Below are 24,769 nucleotides of genomic sequence, written 5' to 3' on the forward strand. Positions count from 1 at the left end.
AGGACGTCCGGAGATGTGAGGGGACAGATTCCTGTGCATGTGGGGGCCCCAAACTTCCTGGTCTGTAAAGCTCCAGTACAGTTATAGTTCATACAGGTTTATATTACTGAGTTGCTGTTTAACATCTCTATGTATTCAAAAATAAATTTTTTAAATTTTTCCTATTTATATTCCCAAGCAAATATAATTAGGAATATAGGCCTAATCCTGCTATTTAAAGTCAGGGAGACTAGAGTTTGAGGCTTGATAGCATAAGCACAGCTGATGAATCTGCATATCAATGCAGTTTTGTTTTGTGGTGGGTTTTTTTCGAGAGTGCTTTATATTACCTAATGATGAATGTCCCTTTAAGTCAGGGGCTTTTCAATTTCAAAATTTAAAGGAACTTCTCTGCTGATATTTCTGCTTTTGTGAAGAAGTTGTATTTTGCAGATGGTAAATTCTAGCTGGTACCTATGAATATTTACTTCTCTATCCATATGCATAAATGTTGTTTCTATATCCATACACCTACAGATAGACTTTAATTTTTTAAGTTAAGCAGCTTCCAGAATCAGTGACAATGACTGTAGATGGAACAGCTTGAGGCATTCATATAGCTTTACCACAGCCTTCCAACTAACACAGTTCCTTTAATTGTTCTAAAATTGATTTTGATGGTGAGAACAATTAAATAAAGGTCACTTGCTATTGAGAAGACAGCCACTACTTGTAGCATAATCAGAGTAGGTTAAAGTAGAATTCTGAAGGATGCTTGTTCTTAATATTGCTGTTCAGTCACCACTGAAGATTTGTTAGTTGGACTTTGTGTAAAGTAACAAACAGCACAGTTCAGGTGGCCATTTCACAACGCTCCTGTTGCTGCCCTCAGACCCTCTCCAGCCTGAAGCTTAGAACCACTCTGTAAGCACAGACAAAAGTAGTATGACTGCAGAGGGTCTACTTGCTATGGGAGGACATCTCACTGACATTCAGACATGAGTACAATTAGATCAGGCTCCATACTTCCTCTCTCCAGGGAGGCTGTTAATTATACACTGTCTTGAAAACCACAAATGTGAAGTACTGAGTGTGGGATTCTAAGAACCCCAGTGAGAAGTAGTTGTGGTTTTCTACAAGTTTAGTTGAAGTTCCTGTTTAAGAGTGTGTATATAAGCAGCTGCAAAGTTATCACTGCTGTATAGGCTGGACACAAGGGCTTACGTTGGAAGGTGTTTATAATGGAACCAGGATTGCTAAAAATTGATATATTTCATTGCAGATGTGATGAGTATGTCACACAGCTCGATGAAATGCAGCGGCAACTTGCAGCAGCTGAGGATGAGAAGAAGACTCTGAACTCCTTGCTTCGGATGGCTATCCAACAGAAACTGGCCTTGACCCAGCGCCTGGAACATTTGGAACTGGACCACGAGCAGTCCAAAAGGGTGCGCACAAAGTCTGCTTCCAAAGCCAAGGGCAGTAACCCCAGTGTAAGTCCCATTCGGTCCTGTGGAGACAGGTCTGAAGGATCTGTCCTGAACAACCAGGTGTTTTGTAGTGAGAAATATAAAATCTGTTGTGACTAGGACACATGTCTAGAAAAACCATATTCTGCATCTTATTTTATGCTGTAACTGTCAGCCTAAATCCCCACTATCTAACATCACGATGAGTTGACTCATACTAGTGTGTTGTTGGGCCAGGTAATACAGATGTATTACAGTGGTCCTAACTGTAGCTAATGCATAAGTATGGGGATACTATTAACAAGTTAATAGTGGAAATCAGTTAGCTTTTTCCACAATTAACAGGTCTGGGGTTTGCTGTTTATGGTGAGTGTTAAGAGTATGCCTGATAGAGTATGTATCTGGTGTTACTTGCTGTAGTTTGTATAGCACAAATGTGATCCTTTCTCCAGGGTTGCAGTATACTTCAATAAATGCTTTCATAGGCAGAAACAAACGGAAAACCCTCTTTGTGACTGTGGCTTAAGTGATGAAAAACAAAGTTAAAATTAGAGCTGTCTCCAGAATTCAGAGCATTTGGAAACTGGAGTCACGCTTAATTTGCCTGTTGTAGCGGATGTTAAATACTTGCTGTTGTATCACCACTAACCAAAGTCCTAAAGCTTTTATAGGCTATAAAAGCTAAAACAAAACCTGGTACATTATTTACACTCTGCGTCCCTCTCTTCAGAGGGATATTCAGAAGAAACTTGCACATTTATATTAAAAATATGCAATATTAACTCCATCTGATACAAAATTTAAAATGTTAAGAATTGGGATTCTACCTGGTAGACACTTCCACTTTAAGAAGTTATGTCCTGAAAGGTTCTGTGTGGTCTTATTTTGCTCCTTGCAAGCATAACACTTTAGAAAGAACCCGTCTGAGTTATCCTGTACAGGAAAGTAGCCACACAATATATATGTCTAGGATTTATGTGACTGTGGTCTCGCATTGTTAGTCACAAACAGTTTTTCTCAGCTCTCAGTATTAACCTAAATAGGTAGCATTTCAGAGCTTTGATCATTTTTTTAAGTACACGGAAGGTATGGCATTCCGTATGCAAGCCATGTGTTTCACAGGGCTCTACATTAGAGGCACAGGAAATTGGTCCAGATCATCCTGCTAATAATGATTTATGAAGTAGCTTAGTGCACATATTAATCTTTAAAGACTAATAAACCTTTGTCTGATATTGAACTTTTAAGGGGCCTTTCTACCCACTTAATTACAGTAAGTTTGACAGTATAGAAGTGTACTTTCTAATTGGTGCCTACATAAGAAAAAAAGATTGAAAATGTTGCTTCTAAAATTGTGGAAAATTTGTGGAACACAGAAAGGCACAGTTCTTTGTTTAACCCGGAGTTTGAAGTGCCTAGCCTCAGACTTTATTTTAATGTAAAGCCCTGTTAATTTTGTACTCTTTCAAATACTTACGTATGCCTGTAGTGTTATTAAAAGAAATGCGAGCCAGTGCTGGTGAGTGCTTGATAGCATGGTTCCCAAAGCCATTCTAGCCCTGTGCTGTGCTTGTGCTCCCCTGCCTGTCCCTGTTCTTGCTCTCAGCTTGCTCCATGAGCTGCCCCTGCGCACTCAGGAGATATCCTAGTGCTAACAGAAGCTAATAAGAGCATGGCTGGTTTTCCCACTGAGGGAAAACCATGGGAAATTTTGGCTTCCTAGATATTTTAGGCATGTTGGGGGAAAGTCTAAATTACTACAGTGAGATTTTAAACAAATGGAACTTTGATACAAAGCTGGGAACCATGGAAATGCTGCAGCCCAGAGCCAGAATTTCATTTATTGCTCTTGAGAAGAATCAAAAAACCTCAAGTGATTCAATTCTAATACATTTCTAAAACTTAACTGCTTGAGGTTTAAACAAATTTCAGTTCTGGTTTTAGAAACTAGGCCCTCTGTGTCTGTTACTACTTTTTTTAGAAAATACTGAATTCTCCTGAATTTGAGCTTTAATACTGCTAAATAGCAGGCTTGATATTTTAGAAGAGATATCTTTTATAATTTTCAATCCTGCTTTTCTTTGCTGCACAATCTTCCAAAAGGCCTTTATTCTTCTCATTCCTACATTAAGTACAATTTGAAAATATATGGTGAAAGCAGGCTTTTGAGTGCTAACTTGATCTGCTCTAATAGACTCAGTAACAATTCTGCTTCCACCATAGTAGGGAGCTTTAACACAGTTTTCCCTGCTTCCATGTCTCTAGTGACAGTACTTTTGCAAAATACTGATGGCAAAAAGGTAAACTGGAGAAACTAATTGAATGCATTGTTAAGTTTTTCTTCAAATTCGTTGGAATTTTCTGTAATAATTCTGGTGTTACCAGACAGTGACTATTGCTTTTAGGCTTGGCTCCTTCTTTCAGTTCCAAGTGTGAGCAATTTTACTATTAGCTCAATAGCCTTAGTGATCATTTCCATCTTCAGTCATTTCTGCAAATATTTAAAAAACCCTAACAGCCAGCCTGACTGCTGTTTGAGTCTATCACCATTGTGGTTTATCCTGTCAGAAAAAGAACTGAGGAATGGTGTAAAGTGACTTGATCCTGCCATTTGTATTTTTAGGTAGTATTTAAGACTTGAGTCTTTTTAATTCTTGATTAACAATTTCTTGAGATGTTCATTTACTGTAACTCTTTCAGTCTCAATGGGTTGGGGTAAAGCATGGAAAATTCCTTAAGCCATCACCTACCTCTGCAAGCAGGCTCTTCTGAATGATCCTCTGCATAGGCCTGCATGATATTCTGACCTGCATGTTTATGGAGAACCTAAAGCTTCACTGAAAACATTTCTTGCACACTCACTGCTTTTAACTTATACTTGAATAGCAAAGCTGTATTCAGTACTTGTAAGAATTCTTCTTTCTGCAAAGCTGTTGCTTCCAGGCTGAGCCTACAAAGCCTTGTTCACCCACTGGAAAGGCATCTGTGAGCTGGAGTGGCTGCTGTTACCCCAGCCAGCTAACAGACCCTCAGCCAACTAACCTGCCTGCACAGCACATGGATGGGGTTAAGTTTTCAGTTGAATGAAAAATAAACACTGATTTATTTTTTTTTTTCCTAATGCTATTTTATTTTTCCATTTTTCAGCTGTAGAGTAGTCCCTGGAGAAGGCCTTTCCAACAGTGCAACACATTTCTTAGCCCTCCTCACTCTGGTTCAAAGTGGTGGCCCATTGCACACAGAATGGAAACCACTGACCTGATCCTAACTTTTGAAAACACCTTTTCCTATATATTTACCTGAAACCTTCCCTTTGTGCCTGAAGCTATAAAACAAACAAGCTTTACCTATAAGTGCTGCTGCAGTAAGAAACCTTACAAGTGCTGAAGAAACCTACTTCAAATGTAATCCTCACCATATTAGTCTGTGCTCTCCTAGAAATGTTGGTTGGGAGAATTTACTTCATTACAGATGCTAATTTTTTACCTGATTGTTAAACCTGTGCACTTTTGATATTTTTCTTTAGCTTCTTTAGTTCCTTATGTAGAAGAGTTTATATAAATGCAGTGGTTTGTGCTCATTGTCTCTCTCCAATTTGAAACTTGTGACTTATGAATTATATATCAGCTTGTGGCAGAGATTTGTGGGGGGGGCTCTAGATTGTGATTAGAAAAGAGTTTCAACAAAAAGCAGGAGCTCTGCTAAACTATGTGCTGTGCTTCAGTATCTTTTTTTTTATTAAAATGTTATGCTTTATATGTTTAAATTACTGATTTTTTAACTGCCATGTTCATTAAGAAATCCAGGGTATTCCAATTCTGGGGTTTTTTTCATATCGTATTATTATTCTTAGGAATAGTTCAATGTAACAAGAAGAAAACTTGACTTTTCTCTGGTTAAAACAGTAATAGGCACTTGAAAAATATTAAATAAGTAGTATTACATATAAATTCCAGAATTTCTGGGTTTTAGGAAGTTGAAGTATTATCGATTAACAGAATTTTATACAACTATAACAGTTAAATTCCAAATTGGAATTGTTTTGTTACTTTTTCATTTTATTGTGCCAAATTATGGTACATTTAGAAAGAAAAATTCTAAAGTGGTCAGTGATAGGGTGTTATCTGTCAGCGCCTTTCTGTCACTCATTATTGCCAGTAGTGCCTTTGATAATTTGAAAGGAGACTCTTAGAGTAGTGTAGGCTAAGTCCTGTCACTTAGGAGGAATGGAATGGCTGGTTTGGAATTTGTTAAAGATGTGGAGCAATAAGTGCAAAGTGAACTCCCATTTCGCACTTTTTTAATGGTAGGCTTACTATAGAGTTTATATATTCAAGGAATTGTAAAAAATTCTGTTAGTCAATGATATTTCATCATGCAAATCCTTGCAAATTTGGGGCATAGAGGGGAAAAAATCAAAACCACAAACCTGAACAAACATGACTACACTTTGGGAGCCAGATGGACTCATCTTGAACAGGTGAGCAGTATATGGCCACATTTATGGTATCAGTCTGGGAATGTGTCAGGAATGTCGCTGACTGTGAGCGGTGGTGGGGGCAGGAGCCACGGCACTGTGTGCAGATGTGAACCACAGCACATTTGGGATCTCCTTTGCATGTTGCATCTAATTGTGATTTCAGCAAACAGAAAGTGAGAAGCTCATCAACAAGCCGTGCCAGGTTCTCAATGGTTTGGTGAGGCTCATGTGGATGATGAAATTGGTACTTGCCGGAGGGGAGCCCCTCCCACTTCTCAAAAAAAGTACAAATTGAATGAATATTGACAGAGCAGAAAGGATTTCTGTTTGCTGGAAAAAGCATTATTATTCCTAGATGTGGGGACTTATATTTCCATTTTCTGTTACACTATTGATTCATAAGAAATATTGTTGCATTTAAAATTACTACATTTGTATGTGGGTATTTATTTGAAATGATGTCAAAGTACTGTATTATGTTCTATGTGCATTACCTTTTAGTGGTGGGTTGGTCTCCATTTAACGTCCTGTGCATGTATTCTTGCCAAGTAACCTTTATACAGATCTGAAAAACAAAAAAGTTGTGCTTCTTAAAGCTATAGCTATGTTAATTGGATAACCTTAGGAGGAGGGGTGGAGGTCAAAACACTGCTTCCAGATTAATAAAACGGTTTTTAATCTAGGAAAGCAATATGCCTGCGTAAAGGTAGTCACATTGGCAGGAGCAATAAAAGACAAAAGGAATTGCGTGTTCTGCCTGTTGGTTTTGTGGTTTAAGAACGTGCTGGTTTAAGGAGTTGGCTGAGGAGATTTTCAGCTGGGTGCCAAATAAATACTAATTTTTATCTGAAAGAAACTGAATACATCACATGAAGTTTTCTGCAGAACTAGAAAATTAATTATTTGTGTTCAAGTTCAGGAAGCACCATCCTCTCCTATTCTGTGACATCTTCATGGATTAGTTTTGGCCTGAATCCGACTGGTTTAATGTGTGTCACTGAACAGCCTTGCAAACACTTGTACAGGGAAACTAAGGGTAGGACTAAGGCTATGGTATTAGTGTTGACAATTCGTCCTGAAATTGCATCTTAATTTCTCATGTACTCTCCAAAATACTCACGTACTGTTAGGGCCCCATCCAGCCTGGCCCTGAACACTTCCTGGAAGTATTTCCTGGCTTGGCAGTGTTCCCTGAGCACCCTGGTCTAGTGGGAGATGTCCCTGCTCATGGCGGGGCAGGGGAGACAAGATGGTCTTCAAAGTCCCTTCCAACCAGTCAGGGATTCTGTGAAAATCCATTAAGTTGATGTTAGTCCAGTAGAATTAGCAAACAAACTCACAAAGAGACCCTGAAAGAGAATGCCAAAATTCTGAGGGAAGGCTGAGATTTGCCCCATCAATACAAAGATATTCCTGGAGCAGTGACTTCATGTTGTCCCCTAGAAAAATTCAATGTAATTTTATTCTCTAGTTTAACAGCTCTTGTGCCACCAGATAGGATTCTCAGAACCATTCTGCTGGTTGTTTCTCTATCTGGTAGCAGTCAGCTGCATGACACCAGCTCATCAACATAATTTATAGCTGGAACGCAAGATGCCAGTTTTTCCTTGGGCATTGAAAACACTTGTTCAGGGGTATGTGGTGAACTAGCAGAGCATGTGTGCTGGGACACTTGCCCTAATTGTAGAAGTCTGCATTTTCTATAACAGGAGCTTGATCTGCAGAAGAAACATGTAAATCCATCTGCATGCACGTGAGAGCAGACCTGTGAAACAGTAAAACAGAATTCAAGAATGCTTTAGTAAGAAAGAAAATGTGAAAACTGTCAAAAGGAGTATTTACATTAAAAGGTTGTCTAGTGAATGGCTATTAATGAAAACATTCATTTCTTTGACTCTTTTCTGTGTAGAAAAATCCCCTCCCTAAGCCCTGGGGGAAATGTTGCCTCTGCAGAAATGGAGGGTGGGTTCAGCATTCCAGCTGTAGATGTGACTGCTGTTGTCTATGGGAATCTGCCAGCAAATGTCACACTCCTGCTTGCTGTGAAGTCAGTAATCCAGCAGTGATTCTTTGTTTCTTGATAGTGAGGCTTGAAGACAAGTTGCTTACTTCCCAAAAGAGGAACAGGTCAGATTTCTGGATGTACTGAGATGCCTAAAGATCAGAGACCTGGAAGTTCCCAGGTACCTGGTTTTGTGGGATGAAGGCAATGAAGATTAGGACTGAGGAGCTTTTTGGAGATCTCACTAGATAACATTGGAAAATCCGGCTAGACAAATAATTACAGTCGTTAGAGTTTTAAAAATATATTCACATTCTTATGATTTTTAAAAGCTGATGTAGTAGATGGACCTACAGGATCAGGAAGAGGTGTTTTTGCATCCAAGAACTTTGAAGAAACAATTCAGACCAAAAAAGATCACCTCTGTGAGCTCATAACTAAGCAAAGTGCTAGTTAATGTGATTATTCTGAGTGTGTTATTATTTTTGAGTGTTATTTTGAATGTTTATCTATATAAGTTTCAAGCAAACATTCATTAGTCATTGTTGGGAAAATCACTCCAACTACTCAAAAGATAGCTTCATCTGTCCTTTCCCAGGAAAGGAGGGGAGGATACTGCTTCCCAGTGCAGATGTAATTTTCTCCAAGAAGGAAGTAATCACAGCTGAGGAGGGGATGTTTTTCCTTATCCTTTCTGGTATCTCAGAGGTAACCTGAGAGCTGATCTGCCCCTTACCTTACCCAGCCCTGTTACTTTGGGACACGCTGCTCCTGAACTAAGCAGTCAGGTTTGATAGTTATCAAGTGAAAGGGTTGTAAAATGCCCTAGGTCCAGCAACTGTTAAAAAAACTCAAAAAGCCCAGGAAAGCAATCTAACAAGCTGGATCTGGTTCTAGGTTTTAGAGTACTTCTGAAGCAAAGGTAATACACTGAGTGGGAGCAGTGTAATGAAAGCTGATTTTTGTGACTGTGCTGGAGAAAACCTGAGAAAAATTTTAAAATTTAGACCAAATCTATACTGATATCTAACTAAGACAATGTATGTAATGTTTTACTTGCAGTTGAAAGTTACATACATGAGCAAAGATTGAGTTAGCTAGATGTAAATGAGGTGAGTTTAAGGCAGGCTGAAGTGAGTTAGTGCATGTCCAGACCTCCCATCAGCCTCATGAGAATAAGAATTTAACTAAGCTGAAAATTACTTTCAGGGTAGAACTCACAAATACTGTGGCTTTTCACTGAATCGTTCATCTTAGAAGTACACTGTATGTAGCCAAATATCTACCCTTGTGACTATCTTTACATTGCAAGAATTTTGAACAATTTTATATATTTGAAGCATCTCTGATGTTACTTTTAAAAGAAATATCAGCAGGCGGACATTTGGGCTCTGAATGTTCTAGGCTAAAATACTGTAGCAGGCTTAACTGGCAGGAGAAACTTCCATACTGATGATTTAGTATATGGTTTTAAAGCAATCATAAGAGGAAGAAAAAATGTTAAAAGAGTGAAACTTGTAAAAATAAATTCTCACTAGCAATTACATGATCCATCCTCAATATCAGCATTTAAGGGTTTTTTTGAAATGGATAATTTCTGCTTTTCAAACAGTAATCTATTTGAGGAATTACAATTCTTCATTTTTAAGGAGAGAATAAGAAACAATTCATTTAACAATCTCTTTCTTCATATTGCTTGACATAGTTTCTTTTATATCTTCTCCACAAAACCTTACTCCCTATTTTTTACAGAGAAATTTTCGGTTCAACATTGTCTCAACATTCAGATGGCATGCTAACTCACATTTAGCAAGAAAACTCAGTTTGGCAGTTCTGTAATAACAAACAATTTCCCCTGAATTTCTGGTGGTGAGACTGCTAATAACTATGACAGTATTTTCTAATTATATTGACTAAACATTCAGGCATCTTCTACCAATCTCAAATGTTGCTTAGCTTTTTTTCCTATGTGGTTTCTACCCTGGAATTCAAATTAATGCAGCTCAAAGCTTTATCAAGGGATAAAGAATGAAATATTTGATCCAGCAGTGAATCATCAGCTTTCTTCTGTTGCCAGATGAACAACAAACCTTTATTGAGCCATGTGTCGGAGCCCTGGAGCTGGAGCAGAAAACTCTCTCCTGTTTAGCAGGCAGATGTCTCCATCAGGGAGCAGAGTGCTGCATGTCATGCGCAGTGTTGGAGGGAGGTTTTATCATGTGAGCTTACCTGGCTCTAAGGAGTATCCTAAAATTACCCTGCCTTATTAAGATAGGAAAAGCATTAATCCTTTTTAGCTGGTAATCAAGAGGTTGTTTAGTAACAGGTCTCAAAAATAAGATTCAGTTTGTAAGAGTAAGTTCCCAGCTTACAGAATTCCCAGCTACCAGCTCTCACCAGTACGCATAATTATCCAGTTGCTGAATGTCCAGAGCAACTCCCTTTGGAAGTCAGCTTGGAGAAGTAGCATTGACTGTGTTCTACATGAAGGGAGGAGAATCCGTGGTGGGAGTTGAAAAATAGTAAGAAACATAAAAGGAATGTGGCCCTTATGCCTGAACATGCAAAATATAATTATTGGCAGCTGTGTGGAATCAGGGAGCAGTTCTGGTAAAGAACACGAGATGGCAGTGCCAGGCAGGGCCAGGCACCACCAGCCAGCACTCATCAACTCACAGGACTCTCTGCTGCTTCAAGGAAAATGGGAGCTGAGAGCAAATCAAAGATGGTCACACTTCTACACCAACACATTTGGCTTTTGTCTCAAGAATTCTCCCCTTGACCCCTGTCCTTCTCCCTTTTGTTCACTTTGCCATGGTTACCCGTGGTTTTGTACAGCTCACCGTGGGTGTATTGCTTGCTCTTTTAGGGAGTCACTGGCTTGGCAGCTCAGGGGTATGCAGCTTTATGGATAGATACCAGTGCTGCAGGTGATTACCCTGAGTTACAAGACAGACAATAAATGGAACCACAATTGTGAAGAAGTTTGTTTGTTTGTTTGTTTTGATTTTTGTTTTGTTTGTTGGTTTGGTTTGGTTTGGTTTTTTTTGGTTTTTTTTTGGTTTTTTTTTGATTGCTGTAGTAACCCAGTTCACTTCCTGAGTATTCACAATTTGTCCATGTCTCAGATAACCATTCTGGGTGTGTGCAGGATCTGTTGTGCATAGAACACTGAACAAATTAACTGCTTGGTAATTTCAGTGCCTAGCCGGAATTGGTTGGGGTGGCAAAAGCTGTCTTCAGGTGTGTTAGGTCACAGGTTTGACAGAGTGGTTGGCAACAACTGAGAGTTGGGTCTGCACCTTCGCCTTTGTCTATCCAACCCCAAGTCTGAGAGCACTGCTTTAATCAGCATGGCCAAGGTTTGATCCCAGCTGAGTCCAGCAGCCAGGCTGGGAGATGTGGCTACCTATAAGTGAGCAGTTCCACATATTCTCAGTTCACCACTCACTGGCATTGCCAGCTTGCAGGGGGGCTTTGTGAAAGGTAAGAAGCAGGCGGGCAATGCTGAGGGTCCTGCAGAGAGGAACAAAGCTAAAATTACTGAAATCAATCAAAAATCTCATTATGTAATAGATAGCATGGCCACATACATGCTGCATACATGCCTGGTTTCATTAGTTTAGGCAGTTTTGCTGCCAAGGGCTGATGTGGAAACTAGAATAATAAGTACCAGTGGCATAGCTGCTAAAATTAGTGTAATTTCTCACTAGCAGATCAACCTGCTACATGAAAAGAAGTAAATAATTCTATTATTTAATCAACAATTAAAGGCTAATAGCACTCCTGAAAAGATTTGATTTTTCTCAGAGATCTGAAGGAACTTCACCAGAAACTCCACTCTTGGATCTTCAGTTTATCTCCAATTGTATTTTTTGACTTGTGAGTGAAGTCATATGGCACAACAGTTGCTGCTGGTGGAAAGGTATTTAAGCCTCACAAATGGATTGCTAGTGAAGACGACACTACTTAATGCCCACCTTTGCTCATCATAGTGACAGTTGAGAAAATATAGGTATGAAGACAAACAGTCTAACATCTCCTGTCTATTAAGTATATCCAAAATGTCTACACAAGGTAAAAACTAAATCTAGTATATAATTTGGGAGATAAATATCTAGAAATTAAAGTGCTTTGGCTAAAAATCCACAGATTTTAACTTTCAAGGAAGTTGAGGCTTTATATAATTTATATCTCCCATGTGACAGAAAACAGGCATGTCATTGTAGGGCAGGAACTGTATGTAGACCTTTTCCTCCACCTCTGCTTTATGACTCTGCTAAGCCCAGCCCAGGACTGTGGCGATCACCCTTGGCTGCTTGAATAGCTCATGGCAGTATTGATATCACCAAGATCCTGGTGACACATAGACCAGCCAGGTCTGTAAGAAGAGCAATTGATGATGGCTGGTGTGAAACTTTATGAGAACCTTTGTATAGTTTCATGAAGAGTCATAGGGAATCTGTTTTCAAAAAGCTTACGTCTGTATTCTGGATAATTTAATAATAGGTTACAGAAATATTGTACTAACCATTTTGCTTTGGGTTTTTTTCAGTTAAGTTTTACTTAATATTTTGGCTTCAGCTAATTTGCTGGGTCACCCTTCAGTAATGGAGTAATTCCATAATTGATGAATTGTACGTAGAGTAACAAAAACAAAAAGATGAAAACTCTTTTATCAGAATTCAAAATGAGTCAGTGTTTGTTTCTGAACCCAGATTAACAGTGACTAGGGTGATGACAAAAATCAAGTGCTGGAATTCCCTCTTTCTGTTTAAAAGCTATACCTTATGTCTGCCAGACCATTGTGGCATGTATTAGAAATCAACATTTCTGGACTAAATTTCTAATCTAGCGGTGCCAAGGAAAAAACAGTATTTCCCTCTCCTGTTTGACAGAGGTTCCAGTTTTAGTACCTTTCTAATCAAAGCAGCAATCTGACAGAATCTCAGTTTGGCTGATTTCAGGGTGCTGAAAATCTTGGGTAAAATCTGCAATGCCCTTTAGATTATTTAATTTCTGAAAGGGCTTAACTCTAATTCTGCTCATTGTTAAAAGCACTTAAATACCTCTGTGCTTTTTCCTTTTGAATAATGAGATTTGTGTTCCTGAAAGTCATTGACTGTGAAACACATCACCCTTGATGTGTGATTCAGTTCTTAAAGCACATCTTATTTTTGAAGGTATGAAAAAGTCAGTGTTGTTTAGAAGTGTTTAATTGAATGGTGACAAGCTATAGCTCCTCCATTTCATTATAAAGTGATACAAGAATAAATTATGATCATGGACTTGAAAGGATCTTCTGGATCACAGAGTTCACCCCCACTGCTGCAAATTCATGTGCACATCTGACAAGTCTACAGCTTTAAGTAGAATATAAATAAATAAATATTTAGAATATAAATGCAAACCCACAGTAAACAGAACCTAATCTATACACAGAGGTTTCTATAACACTGTTGTTCTCCGTCATGAGTTCAGCCCTGCTATTCTGGTGACAGCCAATAAACGGAGAGACACTGACTGAACAGGTGAGGATTCTGGTGTCTGTCACACATGTTGGCTGTTAGCTAGTGGTCAGCAACACCTCATCATCCTCTCCGGTAAGGACAGTCACACATCAAGTGTAGCCTTTCTGGTCAGCATGTTATGAGTCCCCTAATGATCCACCCTCATTTTATATCCTAGAGACAGAAGTGAATGAATCCACCACCTTTGTATTGTAGCTCATTGTTTTTTTTTGTCAAGCAATGGCAACAGGATTACTGTTTTCCCCAGCCCAGCATTTAAAAGGTGAAGAATGGCTCTTGTGCCCTCCTTGGACAGAGAGGACATTTTCAGTTGTGAAGATCAGGCTCCAAAAACAGGTGGTACACTGATCATTCATTACCTGTTGTATGAACCTAATTCTGCTTTCAGAGAGCCCAAATAACAACTGAGGTGTATTACCTTACAAAGATCTGGATCAATTTAAGTGAGAAAAAACCAAAACCAAACTGTGAAGTCAGTTTATAAAGAATATTAGTGATATTACAAAGTCCAGGATTGAAAATGCCTCATTGCTATGAAAAATTAACATTCAAGCCCCAGAAAAAATTTACGTTCAACTACTTCATGATGTGCAGCTAAAATACTATTCCACTCTGCTATAAAAATCTTATGCCAGAGTTTAAAGGCTGCCACAGGACCACAGCCCAATGGAGGGCTGCTTTACTTTTATGTGCAGTTCCTTATTTCTGTATATTGTTCCGTGGGATTTTTTCTTCTGGATTCTTGGCTGCTGTGGTAAGAGGGGTTGGTGAATATGGTATAGACTTACTTTTGCCTAAGATATCATTAAAACACAACCCAAACCCTACCACAGTAGCGTTTTGGCTTAAATAAATTTTCCCTTTAAAACTAGCTTTGATCGATCATTTCTTTCAGACTTTTTTTTTTCAAATTTAAAAGCAACAGAATGAGTTTCAATGCTCCCATAAAATTTATTTGGTTTTATTACATTTTCTGGTTTAGTCTCGTAAATGAGAAATAAAGCAGTTCTGCTTTATCTGCAAGTGCAAAGGCCCAGCCTCAAATTCTGAGAATGAAATTGCACAAATACTCAAAAGATGTCACAGTAATCTTCAAATCTTCATTTCCACATGAAAAATAGTCTTTTCAGAAAGAGAAGAAACTCCAATCAAAATTCCAAGATTTATAAGTAAGGACTCTGTGCACAAAGGAACTCTGTATTTGCCGTAGAGTGTCATGTACAAAAGCACATGAAGGTCACCCCAAGATTTATGTGATCTGGAACAAAACACAACATGCATCTCCTACAGGAAAAGCGTGGCAGAAAAAACCCATGTATTTGCAAAGCCTTGGCTTTTTGGTCTCCAATGTCGTATTAAATCTAGAAGAGGTTATTCTTCCCCTCATTAAATCTGTCTTTCCTACACATGCAGTGGTAATCCTCATTGAACTGCAAAGCCTACCATGAAGAAGATTTACTTCGTATTGAGACAGCTCATCTTGTAACAGAATTTTAATGTAATATGACAGGCAAGTTTTTTATTTTTGGAGAGAAAGAATATATGTATGAACTTTGCTAACCGCTAATGCACACATGCATTAGATACCAAGGGATTGAAAACAATTAAAACCAGCCCGAGATAAGGACCATATTCAATCACATTGCCCAGTGCTTCAAAGCTTAAAGAAGGTTTAAGTCCATTGCACTGGGCCCAAAGTAGAATTCACAGCTAAAATTTAGTAAAACAGAGAGTTTCAGGTCCTCAGCAAGGTCCAGTTCACTGCAGGAGGCTTCCAACCAGTTTCTAATCTATTTAAGAGAATCTTCATCTGCTTTGAGACTAACACTGTGAATGGCAGAAATGACAAAAATGTTGACAAGGCAGACTTGTTTCCATTATGACTTCCTTCATAAGACATGAAGGGAAACAGCTCCCATAACAACTTCTATCCTAACTGAGCCAGGTTAGAAGAAAAGGGCTTTATAGAGCTGAATATATATCTACTGCCTGCAACTCAGTGAAATGTGATGTCCCATGCTTGTTACTCAAGAGTCACAGTTACAATTGTGCTGTAAATGATCTCAGGAACATTTTGTTCCTCATAGTTTTAAAGGATTGCATGCCTCTCAATTCAGGTGGGAAGAAAGTTCCAGATTCAGGGGAGGTGTCCCAGCAATTTCTTTTGTCTTCCTAGCTCTGCTGTGTTTTGCTCTTTTTCTGGCAGTGTCAGACCACCTTTTTCTTAGCTTTTATTCCTTCCAATCCCTAGCAGAGCTGCAAAGCAGAGCCCTTCTTTTCTTTGTTACTTATTTGCTGAAACTTCTCTCTGAGACCACAGGACTTACCTTGTTTGGAGACAAGGCTTATTTCCTAGATGTAAAGAAACTGACACTGGCCCTCTGTTACAATTTTGCTGGTCAAAAGCAGTGGCTACAATTTGCCTAAATTGTTAACTCACTCGAGAATAATTTAACAGATTCTGGTCAGAGAAATAAATGCTGCAAATAACCCAGACTGTAGATACTGAGTGCCTAAAATGAAAAATGGTCCAGTTCTCTAGAAAAAAACCAAACCAAAATGCTGGCTAGGGTGGGGAAAGATATGGACAGGATATAAATAGGTAATTTTAAGGGATGCTGGTTATTTGGTGTTCTGGTGCTATATCTAGCAAGTTTAAATGCTTAAAATAAAGCTTGTCTCAGCTTCGCATGGACCTTGCTTCCATGAGGGCAAAGAACCTGGGAAATTTCCAACAATTTGTAAATTTGTTTCTGCTGCTGTATCTCCATTATACCTGATAACCATGCAGCAATGGCTGGTCAGCTTGGCTCTGTTCTGGTGAAAATGCTATAAAGACCCACCTAATTGTCCTAAAGGACAGGACTAATCTAAGAGAACCATATCCATTTTTACAGTAATATATTTCTGAAATAATTTGTTGTGTATTAAATTTGTGTATGTATATTAATGCTTTAAAGTAGGATTTGGAAAGTAACAGGTTGGATTTTCAAAGTGACAAAAAATCCAGATTGGTTCATCACTGGTGAATCTGCTTTCTTACTCTGGCTTATTTAGACCCTATTCATAGAGTTGATCTAGAACAGCTACTTCTTTTGTTCTGGAATGATTAGTCCACAGAAATTATTTTTGGGAATGTCACTGCAAAATTGTGCTTCCATTCCACTACACTATTGAAGTGCTCAACAGTATATTTCTACACTAATGCCTGCATCAACATTGGCTATTTCAGGGGAAAGGTAAAGAGCAATGACAAACTACTGGGTAATAAAAAATAGACTGAAGCCCAACACAGATAACTTTTCATTTTATTGTTTTGCTGTTTTTTTCCTGAAAGTAAATGCCTTTGTGAAGACCATTTTACATGTCTTTTGTTTTCAGAGATAGATTGCTTGATTGCTTTTGTTTTTCTCTATATTATTTACTCCTTGTGATGAGAAGCTGGGAAATCTCAGAAAGCTCTCCTTTAAGTATGTGCCTCACCTGAAGAGGCAGGGTTTTACCTCTGTGGAAGGAGCACTTCACCAGGGCTACAAAAGAGAGTATCGCCCTCCAACTCTGCTGCAATCCCTCCTACTTACAGCATCCTACTCCCTGTCCGGGCACAGAGTAGCGAGTCAGGTGGGCCTTCGGGTCTGACTATTAAAGAAGCTCTTGTTTTTTGGAATGGTTTTGGGAGCTGGGAAGAGGCTGGCAGGGTTTAGTCCCCTCAGACAAAATTCGTATCTGAATTGCTCTCTGATGCGTACATGGAAGAACAGGTCAGCCAGAGAAGCCATGCACAGCCCGGTGTCTCTCCTGGGCCTTGGCATGTGTCCCACAGCCGTCCCCAGCAGCTGCACTGAAGCTTTTGGCTCCAAGAGCAACAGCCGGTGTAGAGCCTGTAGCCCTTAGGTTTCCCTTTCTAATCCTTGTGACGTGATTTTGAGCTTCTCCCTGGGTTCTTCCACTTTCTTACCTAAGGGGCCCATAAACACCTTCCTTGTGGCATGCGAATGATGAGGAGCTTGTGCACCTCTTGCTCCCTGCAGCTGCATCCCGGAGCCCACCGATTCACTCGGGGGGGGCAGTGGGATGCCCCCGGTTGGCCCAGGACCGTTCTGGCTCAGCGGGAGCTCCTCGCAGAGCTGCCCAGGGGCCACGCAAGCGGCAGGCCTTGCTTCCCCAGGGTCGGGCGGGAAGGGGGCAGGAAAGGGTGTTTTCCCCCCTCCCCTTGGCCCCCGCTCCCGGCCCTAGGGAGGGGCCAGTCCCGGCTGGTGCACCCTTTCCCCGCCGCTGCCCCCGGGTCGGGCGCAGCACCTGGTCCACTGGCAGCCGGTGCGGCCCCTCCGGCGTGTCCCGTTGCCGCTTGGGCCGGGCCGGGGCGGGGGCGCATCCCGCCTCCGCCGCCTTCGGGGGCGCCGCGTCCCGCTGGCGGCGCTTCATGGCGCGATGCAGCTGCAGTGGGAGGGAGAGGAAACCCACCCCTCTCGCCCGGTGGCCGCCTTTGTAACCGCCCGGCCCAGCTCAGCGCGCAGCGGCTCGGGGAGCGCCGGAGCGCGGCGGCGGGAGCAGATGGAGCCGGAGGGTAAGGCTACGCCCAGACCCCGCACCCCGGCCGCGATTCCGGGGGAGCCCCGCGCTGGCCCGCCGAGATCTCGGTGGAGGCTGCGGCGGCCGCGGGGAGCCGGGCCGGGAGCGAGGCGGCGCCGTGGTCCCGGCGGGCCGCGGGGTCTCTGCGGCGCGGGCGGGGAGGCTGGTTCCCGGGCCGGCCCCGCTCCAGGCGTGCGGGCCCCCCGCCGCCTCCTCCCTGCCCTGCCCTCCCCTCGCCGGCTGGCGGGCGGGCACGGTCCCGCCGGCTCTACTGGGGCCAGGGCCCCGCTCCGCCCGCGCCCTCGGCGGGGAGCCTGGGGTCGGGCCGCTCCGCCGCGGGGAGGCGGGGGCCCGGCGGAGCAGCTCACACGGACTCCGGGGCGCGCTCAACTAACTTTCTTTCTTTAATAGATTTTTTTCTTTTCGTTCCCTGCCCCCGCGAGCGGCTGGCTCCGTTCTGATGCAAACCCATCGCCCGGGGGGCCGGCCCGCCCTCCCCAAGTGAACCCGCAGCGGCGCCGGCTGCACTACCCACGGCCTCCCAAGCCCCAGCTGCGGACTTACCCCGCGCTGCCCCTGCACACACGCCCTGGACCCGGCGGCCCTGTGCGGTTCACAATGGCCAGGGAATCCATGTTTGACTAAATGCAGCACTGAGTTGTGTAAATATATTTTTAGTTCTCCTAAAACCATACAAAATCAGTTCTGTTAAACATTCGTTTCATTAAGACTGCTATAAACTGTAGAGATTAAATTTATTTCCTGCCAATCCATATTTAGGCACTTATGAAATGCTGAGGTTTTTTTCCCTCTCTCCTTTTTTAAATACCTTTTGGAACTGTTAGTACTCTAAACATAAACCATTTCCAGTTGCAAATTGGAAATCTCTGAACTATAATGATCTGTTATGTTTAGCTGGCTGTCTCTGTAAAACCAGCATTCTTGTGGAAAAAAAACAGAAAAAACCAAAAAACAGAAACAAGGTGGGGGGGGGAAGCCCAAGAACCCCTTACGAGATTTATGTTTAGAAAACTGGCCACATGCATCGTAGCTGTTTTTTAAACCTCAGTACCTATGTCACATTTTCCATTCCAAATATTAAGAGTGGTGTAACTATCTTAAAGGGATATACTCTACTTTCCATTGCAAGCTTTAGGGAATTTTAACACAAAGGAAAAGAGCTCTGCGACATAAAAAAATCTTGCAGTGCCTGATACACAGCGGCACCAAGGAATGGGAGAGACTATTGGCAATTGTTAATGACCAGAACTGGTTTTGTTGAGAAGCATGCAGAATGGAAAGGGGTATAACGACCAATACATTGATAAAAGGATTCTTGCATTCTTTAGAAGAAGTTTGTCTTTCATAGAAAGCTGTTTTTGACAATGCTAGGAGGATGTTTTAGAGTTCATACTCCATCTAGCAGAGCTGTGTTTATAATATCCCTTAGAATAATCAAGCTGGGTTGTTCCTGATTTAGCTCATTTGTGACCCAGTTTGATATGTTGTAAGTGTTCTTACCTTAATAACACTAAAGAAAAATTATAAAAATGAAACTGAGTTTGAAGAAACTCCTTTTAAAGAAATGAAGTTTTATTTTTAAAAACAGGGCAGAAGTTTTCTGCCCTGTTTTTACCTACAAACCTGGATCAACCAGGTTTGTAGGTAAAAACAAACTTGCTGAAGTTCCCCACCTGCCCTGGATCCAGAGATATTCAGGCAATCTGACTTCTGGCACCTCCTGAACTTTTGTGTACCAGTCTTCAGTACATTAATTTTTAGAGGCTGGTCCTCCCACATGGGTTGGAGCCTGCGGTAGCTGAAATGCCCATGTTAGCAGCCTCCTACTCTGTTAGTGAAAGAGTCGGGGTTCTCATGTCAATTGCTTGTAGATTGCAATACAAGCAGCACGTAATTGCAATGTCAATTGCTTGTAGATTGGTGCACTATCTGTCCCTTTGTATGTGTGTGTTTGTGATTTCCTTGAGTGTGGTGCATCTCGCTGAAGAGCATCAACCAGTGAGCTTTACTCCTGTTTTCAGAGTAAGGAGACTCAGAGTGTGGTAATATAAGGGAAATATGTAGAGCTTGCTTGCTCTTGTGGCTCTGATCTGATGTGCCCTGCTTGCATATCCTGCCTGGAATCGTTCTTGAATGGAGCTGGAATTGCTGTTGTTCAGTCACATTTGGCACAGATTCCTGCATTTAAATGTATGTCTGAAACTCCTGCTGAAAGTGGAGGCAGGACTTTCTCTTTCCAGAGGACCTTTGCCTCTTGCTGAGTGTGCAGATCTAAGGCCTGGCAGGTATCTTCTACAGAAGCAGAAAAGAAAGATGGAGTTGATCATAGGTTGCCCTTTCTTTAAGGAAATCTTGTGTAGTGTGCTAACGCTACAGAAATACTGACCAACACAATTCTTGTGGGTGTCTGCCCAGCTCCCAACAATGGCTGAGGTGATAATGTAGGACAAGTCAGGACTGCAGAGTGTATTTGGTCTTGGAGTGTCTCAGAGGTGCAAGAGAAAATATAACATTCAAAACAATAAAAGCAGTAGAATCATAGTGATCATGGTCCCCATGGTTTTTTGTGTGGGGTGAGCTTCTGTAGTGTGATCCAGAATGAGGAAGACTGCCTTAGATCAGTGGTAGTGGAAGCAGGATGTTGAAACCTTGTGACACCAGGAGCGACAGACTTGAGAAGTCAAAATCCCAGGTGATGATTTTTCAGTTGTGCATCGTTATTGTTTGCACTGCAGTGTTTTCGAGGCAGTTTTTGTCACTTGGTTTTGCGAAGTATTCCAATGGTTTTATACTCTGAGTTCCCTGATCAGGTTAAATGTGCTTGGTTTTGAGGAAGCTTTGTTCTCAAACAAGCTGTGTGAGGTGCAGTGGTGTGGGCAGTGCTGCTCTCTGAAACGTGACCTAAAGTCCAACTGTTTCCTACTGGTTTTCAATGAAAAACGTACAGCTAACTTCTGAAGGAAGTTTTAGGAACAGCTCTGTCTTCCCATGTGTCTGTAAGCTTAAGAAACACTGAATGTTCCTCACTGAAGCACGTCTGCTCCTACGGACCAGCTTATTAATTTTAGATGCATTGGGTTTTTTTCCAGATTGTCAGTCTTTTGCTTTTTAGGGATCTTGATAAGATTATTGGAGATCAATAATGGTCCTGCTTTGGTCAGTGAGTGTGACCAAGGGGTCTGTGTGAGAATTGAAAGGGCAGGGAGTATACAAGCAGCAATGACGTGATTAATTCCTCTGACTGTGCACTGATTTCTACCACATAGTACACAGAAGCTATGGACTTCTGAAATGCTTTTGAGTAAGATTTTGAGTAAGATTAATTTTCTTCTTCAAGCTGTTTTGTTGAAACTTACATTTTAATTTTTAAATTTAAATTTTTCATTTCCCGAAAACTCTATTTGATACTAAAAGAGGTGACTGGTAAAACCTAAGTAATGAATATTTCTATCTCCCTGGATACAGATATTGCATTAGACATTTGAGCCATTGATTGCGTAGATGATGTTTGAGTTGAGTGAACAGCAGCGGATAAAATCAGTAATAACTACTGTAGAATCCATTTGTATTGGCAGCATCAGATTTCAATGTGAAATTTGATGTTTTATTGGAGAGACAATGATTCTTACACAATTATGAATATTGATACTCTTGAAAGTATGTCTCTTGTTTCAAATTCTCTAAACTAGCTGAAAGTTCTTTTAAAGTAAAAAATAATGTGACTTCATATATTCCTCAGGTGTGGGAACAGTGCATATGACATAACCTGAGCTAAGATGGACTCGGATATGAGTGAGAGAGAGGAGGGGGAAAGTAGGAGGAAGTATTGTTGAAGTCCTTTCCATGATATGACAGCTCTTGAACCATGCTGCATGCCCATCACCAGCTCTCAGGGCTCTCATTTTTTTTTTGTTCTCTGCCAACCCCTTTGAACACCTTGCTGAGAGCTGAGGCTGGCACCCCCGAGCACAGGACCCAAGACCTCCATGGTGAAAATCCACGTGAAATTGAAAATAGATGTCTGCAGCTCAGTGTGGCATTCTCTGGAGCATTTGGGAGGCAGTCAAGTCACAGCACGGAACTCTGGCTGGTTTGGAGGTTGTGAGTGGTTAAATTTAAGATGCCTTTGTTGGTGGAATAATAGTGAGGTATACTGGAAAGTGCTTCCAGGAGAACTTTTTTCTCCTCCTTCTATTCTTCCCCCCTTCCATTCACAGCCAGCTCCTAAGGGCAAGGGTTATTATAACTCGATTTACATTTTACACTTTGCAGCATCTTAAAATTTTATGGGTCTTTGGGTTTTATTTCACAGTTTGTGGTTGTTGATTCTATCTGTGTTGCCTGCAGTTAGGAGGTTCTGATATTACAATACCGAGTGTTTGCTTTACCTGGGTACCCAGCAAGTGCTGTGCCAGCTTGTGCAGAGAAGATGTGCAGGTACGGGGTGTCCCTGCTGGTGATGCTAATTGGAGTGACAGCCTCATGCTCATCTCCACTCCCCTGGTGGTGTGGCTGTTACCTTTTCTGTCAGTGGCCACCATGTTCTTCTATGAGAAATACCCAGGTCTGCAGTTGTGGTCTGGCTTGTTGAGTTTTAGTGGTGTTATTTAAAGCACATTGCCTCTGTGGTTCCTGACCACTACCTCACAAAATGCTGTTCTCCCTGCCTTTTCTTCTGGTTTTACTGACTTCTGTTGCTTTTCTTGTTGTTCTGTGAAAGAGTTTATTGGTATTACCTGCTTCCTTGTTTTCTGGGTTGCACTTTTCTTGCTATTTGTCCAGGCTTTTTGTCTTGTGTGGGACAGAAATGCAATGATTCAACTGCTGTGAGAGGGCTAGGTGAAGGATTAAGTTGGAAGGCTGAGAAGTGGAGATTCTTGACATAGTATAATCTCAATCTTGGCATACAGGACTCCCTGCAGGATGCTTAAGGGGCTCAGCAAAGTGAGTTCATCAACTCCTCATCTATAGTCCCTTCATTAACAAAGGGATGAAATTCCTATTGTGAAGCCAGGCTGTTTGAATAACCTTTCAGATATGGGCACAATACTTTTGTCCCTCAGTATTTCTTTTCTCCCTCTTAGTATAATTTTGTGGTTGTGAACTCTAGAAACCACAGCTCTTCCACAGATAACCATCAGCATAAAAAAATTACAGGAGTGCTAAAATGGGATTTTTCTCCTTTGTTGAGGAGCTTGGTAGTGCTTGAATGATGTAATGTATGTTAATGGTGGGCCTAGCAAATCTGGCTTCACTGTCACATGGCATCCCCAAGAGGCATTGTTGGTCCCTCTCTGTGCTCGTGTTGGACACCAATAGCCTGAGAAGGATGTTTGGTGTCTCAAAGAAATATGTCAAATGTTACCAGCTTTGCTGTCTTAAATGCTGGTGAGTTTCTAGAGAGCTCAGAGTTACTAGGGGCAAGAATAACTGTTTCTAAATTTTAAAATTTCATAGGCCTCTAGAGTACATTTAAATGTGCTGGAAGTATTGATAGCTGTTCAAAGAGCACTGTTGAGGTTGGGTCAGAAGCTGTCATTGAGCAGTGAATAGAGTCATATAGAGTTGATGGTCTTCAAATCTATTGATTTTTTTTTTTCCCTGGTCATAGTAAAAATGCATCTTTTGGGATGACAGAAGCTTCAAGGTACTAGCAGGGACAGAGCAGACCACTGGCCATTGCTGTGAGAGGTGAGGAGCTTTGAAACTTTTTAGGTTCCTCATGTATTTCAGCATGGCCATGAGCAATTATTTTACTGTAATTGCATTTTAAAATCCTGAAATGTCCCCTTTTGAAAGATTGCTCTAGTTCTTTATTTATTCTTCATTCTAACTTGATGCTGCTTCACTGAAATTCTTCTGTTTAATGAATATTCAAGGAGAGAGCTTTTTTATGCTGGACTATTGAATGAATCAATTACACATGCAATTTGCCATTTTTCTCTCTTGAAGCATTTTGAGTAACCTCCACTGAAGCATACAGAACCACTGCTAAAAGTGTAGGACATTTACAGGTAGGTTCTGGTACTCATTGAGCTGGTTAATTAATGTGAATGGCTAAAACACTAATACAGAGTCCAAAGCTGGCATTGGTAAGATGTCAGCCTGTTATTGGAAGCCTGACCTCTATCCTAGGGATGGAGCATTTGGATACAGTGTATGCAAACAGCATACACATCTCTACATGTCATCATGGCAATCTGGGTTGAGATTTTTGGAGGATAGCAGTCTTCATATTAAAGAATCTAATTTCTAAAAGTCCAAAGAACCCAGGAGTCCCCGTATTTTTGAAAGAGAGGGTGACATCTAAATATCACTTGGATGTCGGAGTTTTCTCCTCTTTATTTCATACTTCTGAAAAACAAGCAGGTGTCTGACTATAATGAAGGAATTTATCACTGGGCTCTAGTTTTCTTAAACTCTTGGCCTCTTTTTATTCTTTCTTTTTGGGCTTGCAGGCTCTGAGCAGAAATTCTCTCTTGGTAATTTAACCCTGAGCAAATATTTACATTCATGAGATTCTTGCTACTTCAGTAATCATTTTGAACCTTGAGGCTGGGACAGAGTGAAAGTTAATGTACCAAACACTGGGGCAAGGAACTGTGAAAGGAAGACCAAAGAAGCCTCCAAACATGGGTTTACCATGTTTGATATGAATCACCTGCTAAGTGTAATTTGGTTGTCACTTCTAGAATGAGATCTACAGAGATACTGT

The 24,769-nt window shown here is 41.1% G+C and overlaps 2 protein-coding genes across 5 annotated transcripts in view; both read left to right on the forward strand.

Moving 5' to 3' along the window:
- BICD2 (BICD cargo adaptor 2) overlaps nt 1-6,784 on the forward strand; it is a 50,585-nt gene extending 43,801 nt beyond the window's left edge. The window contains exons 7-8 of one of the 3 annotated variants that reach the window (XM_059856009.1): nt 1,262-1,472; nt 4,596-6,784. In XM_059856009.1, the coding sequence (XP_059711992.1) occupies nt 1,262-1,472; nt 4,596-4,601 (217 nt within the window). In that variant the 3' untranslated portion in view covers nt 4,602-6,784. The other 2 variants (XM_059856010.1, XM_059856008.1) reach the window with 2 other exon arrangements.
- A 10,963-nt stretch (nt 6,785-17,747) lies between these two features.
- The window catches only part of FGD3 (FYVE, RhoGEF and PH domain containing 3), a 105,175-nt gene continuing 98,153 nt past the window's right edge, over nt 17,748-24,769 (forward strand). Inside the window, exon 1 of one of the 2 annotated variants that reach the window (XM_059856012.1) lies at nt 17,748-18,028. In XM_059856012.1, coding sequence (XP_059711995.1) covers nt 17,893-18,028 — 136 coding nt within the window. In that variant the 5' untranslated portion in view covers nt 17,748-17,892. The remainder of the gene's footprint in view (nt 18,029-24,769) is intronic. The other variant, XM_059856011.1, reaches the window with a different exon arrangement.

Source organism: Haemorhous mexicanus, chromosome 11, assembly GCF_027477595.1.
Source record: "Haemorhous mexicanus isolate bHaeMex1 chromosome 11, bHaeMex1.pri, whole genome shotgun sequence".
Taxonomy (NCBI): domain Eukaryota; kingdom Metazoa; phylum Chordata; class Aves; order Passeriformes; family Fringillidae; genus Haemorhous; species Haemorhous mexicanus.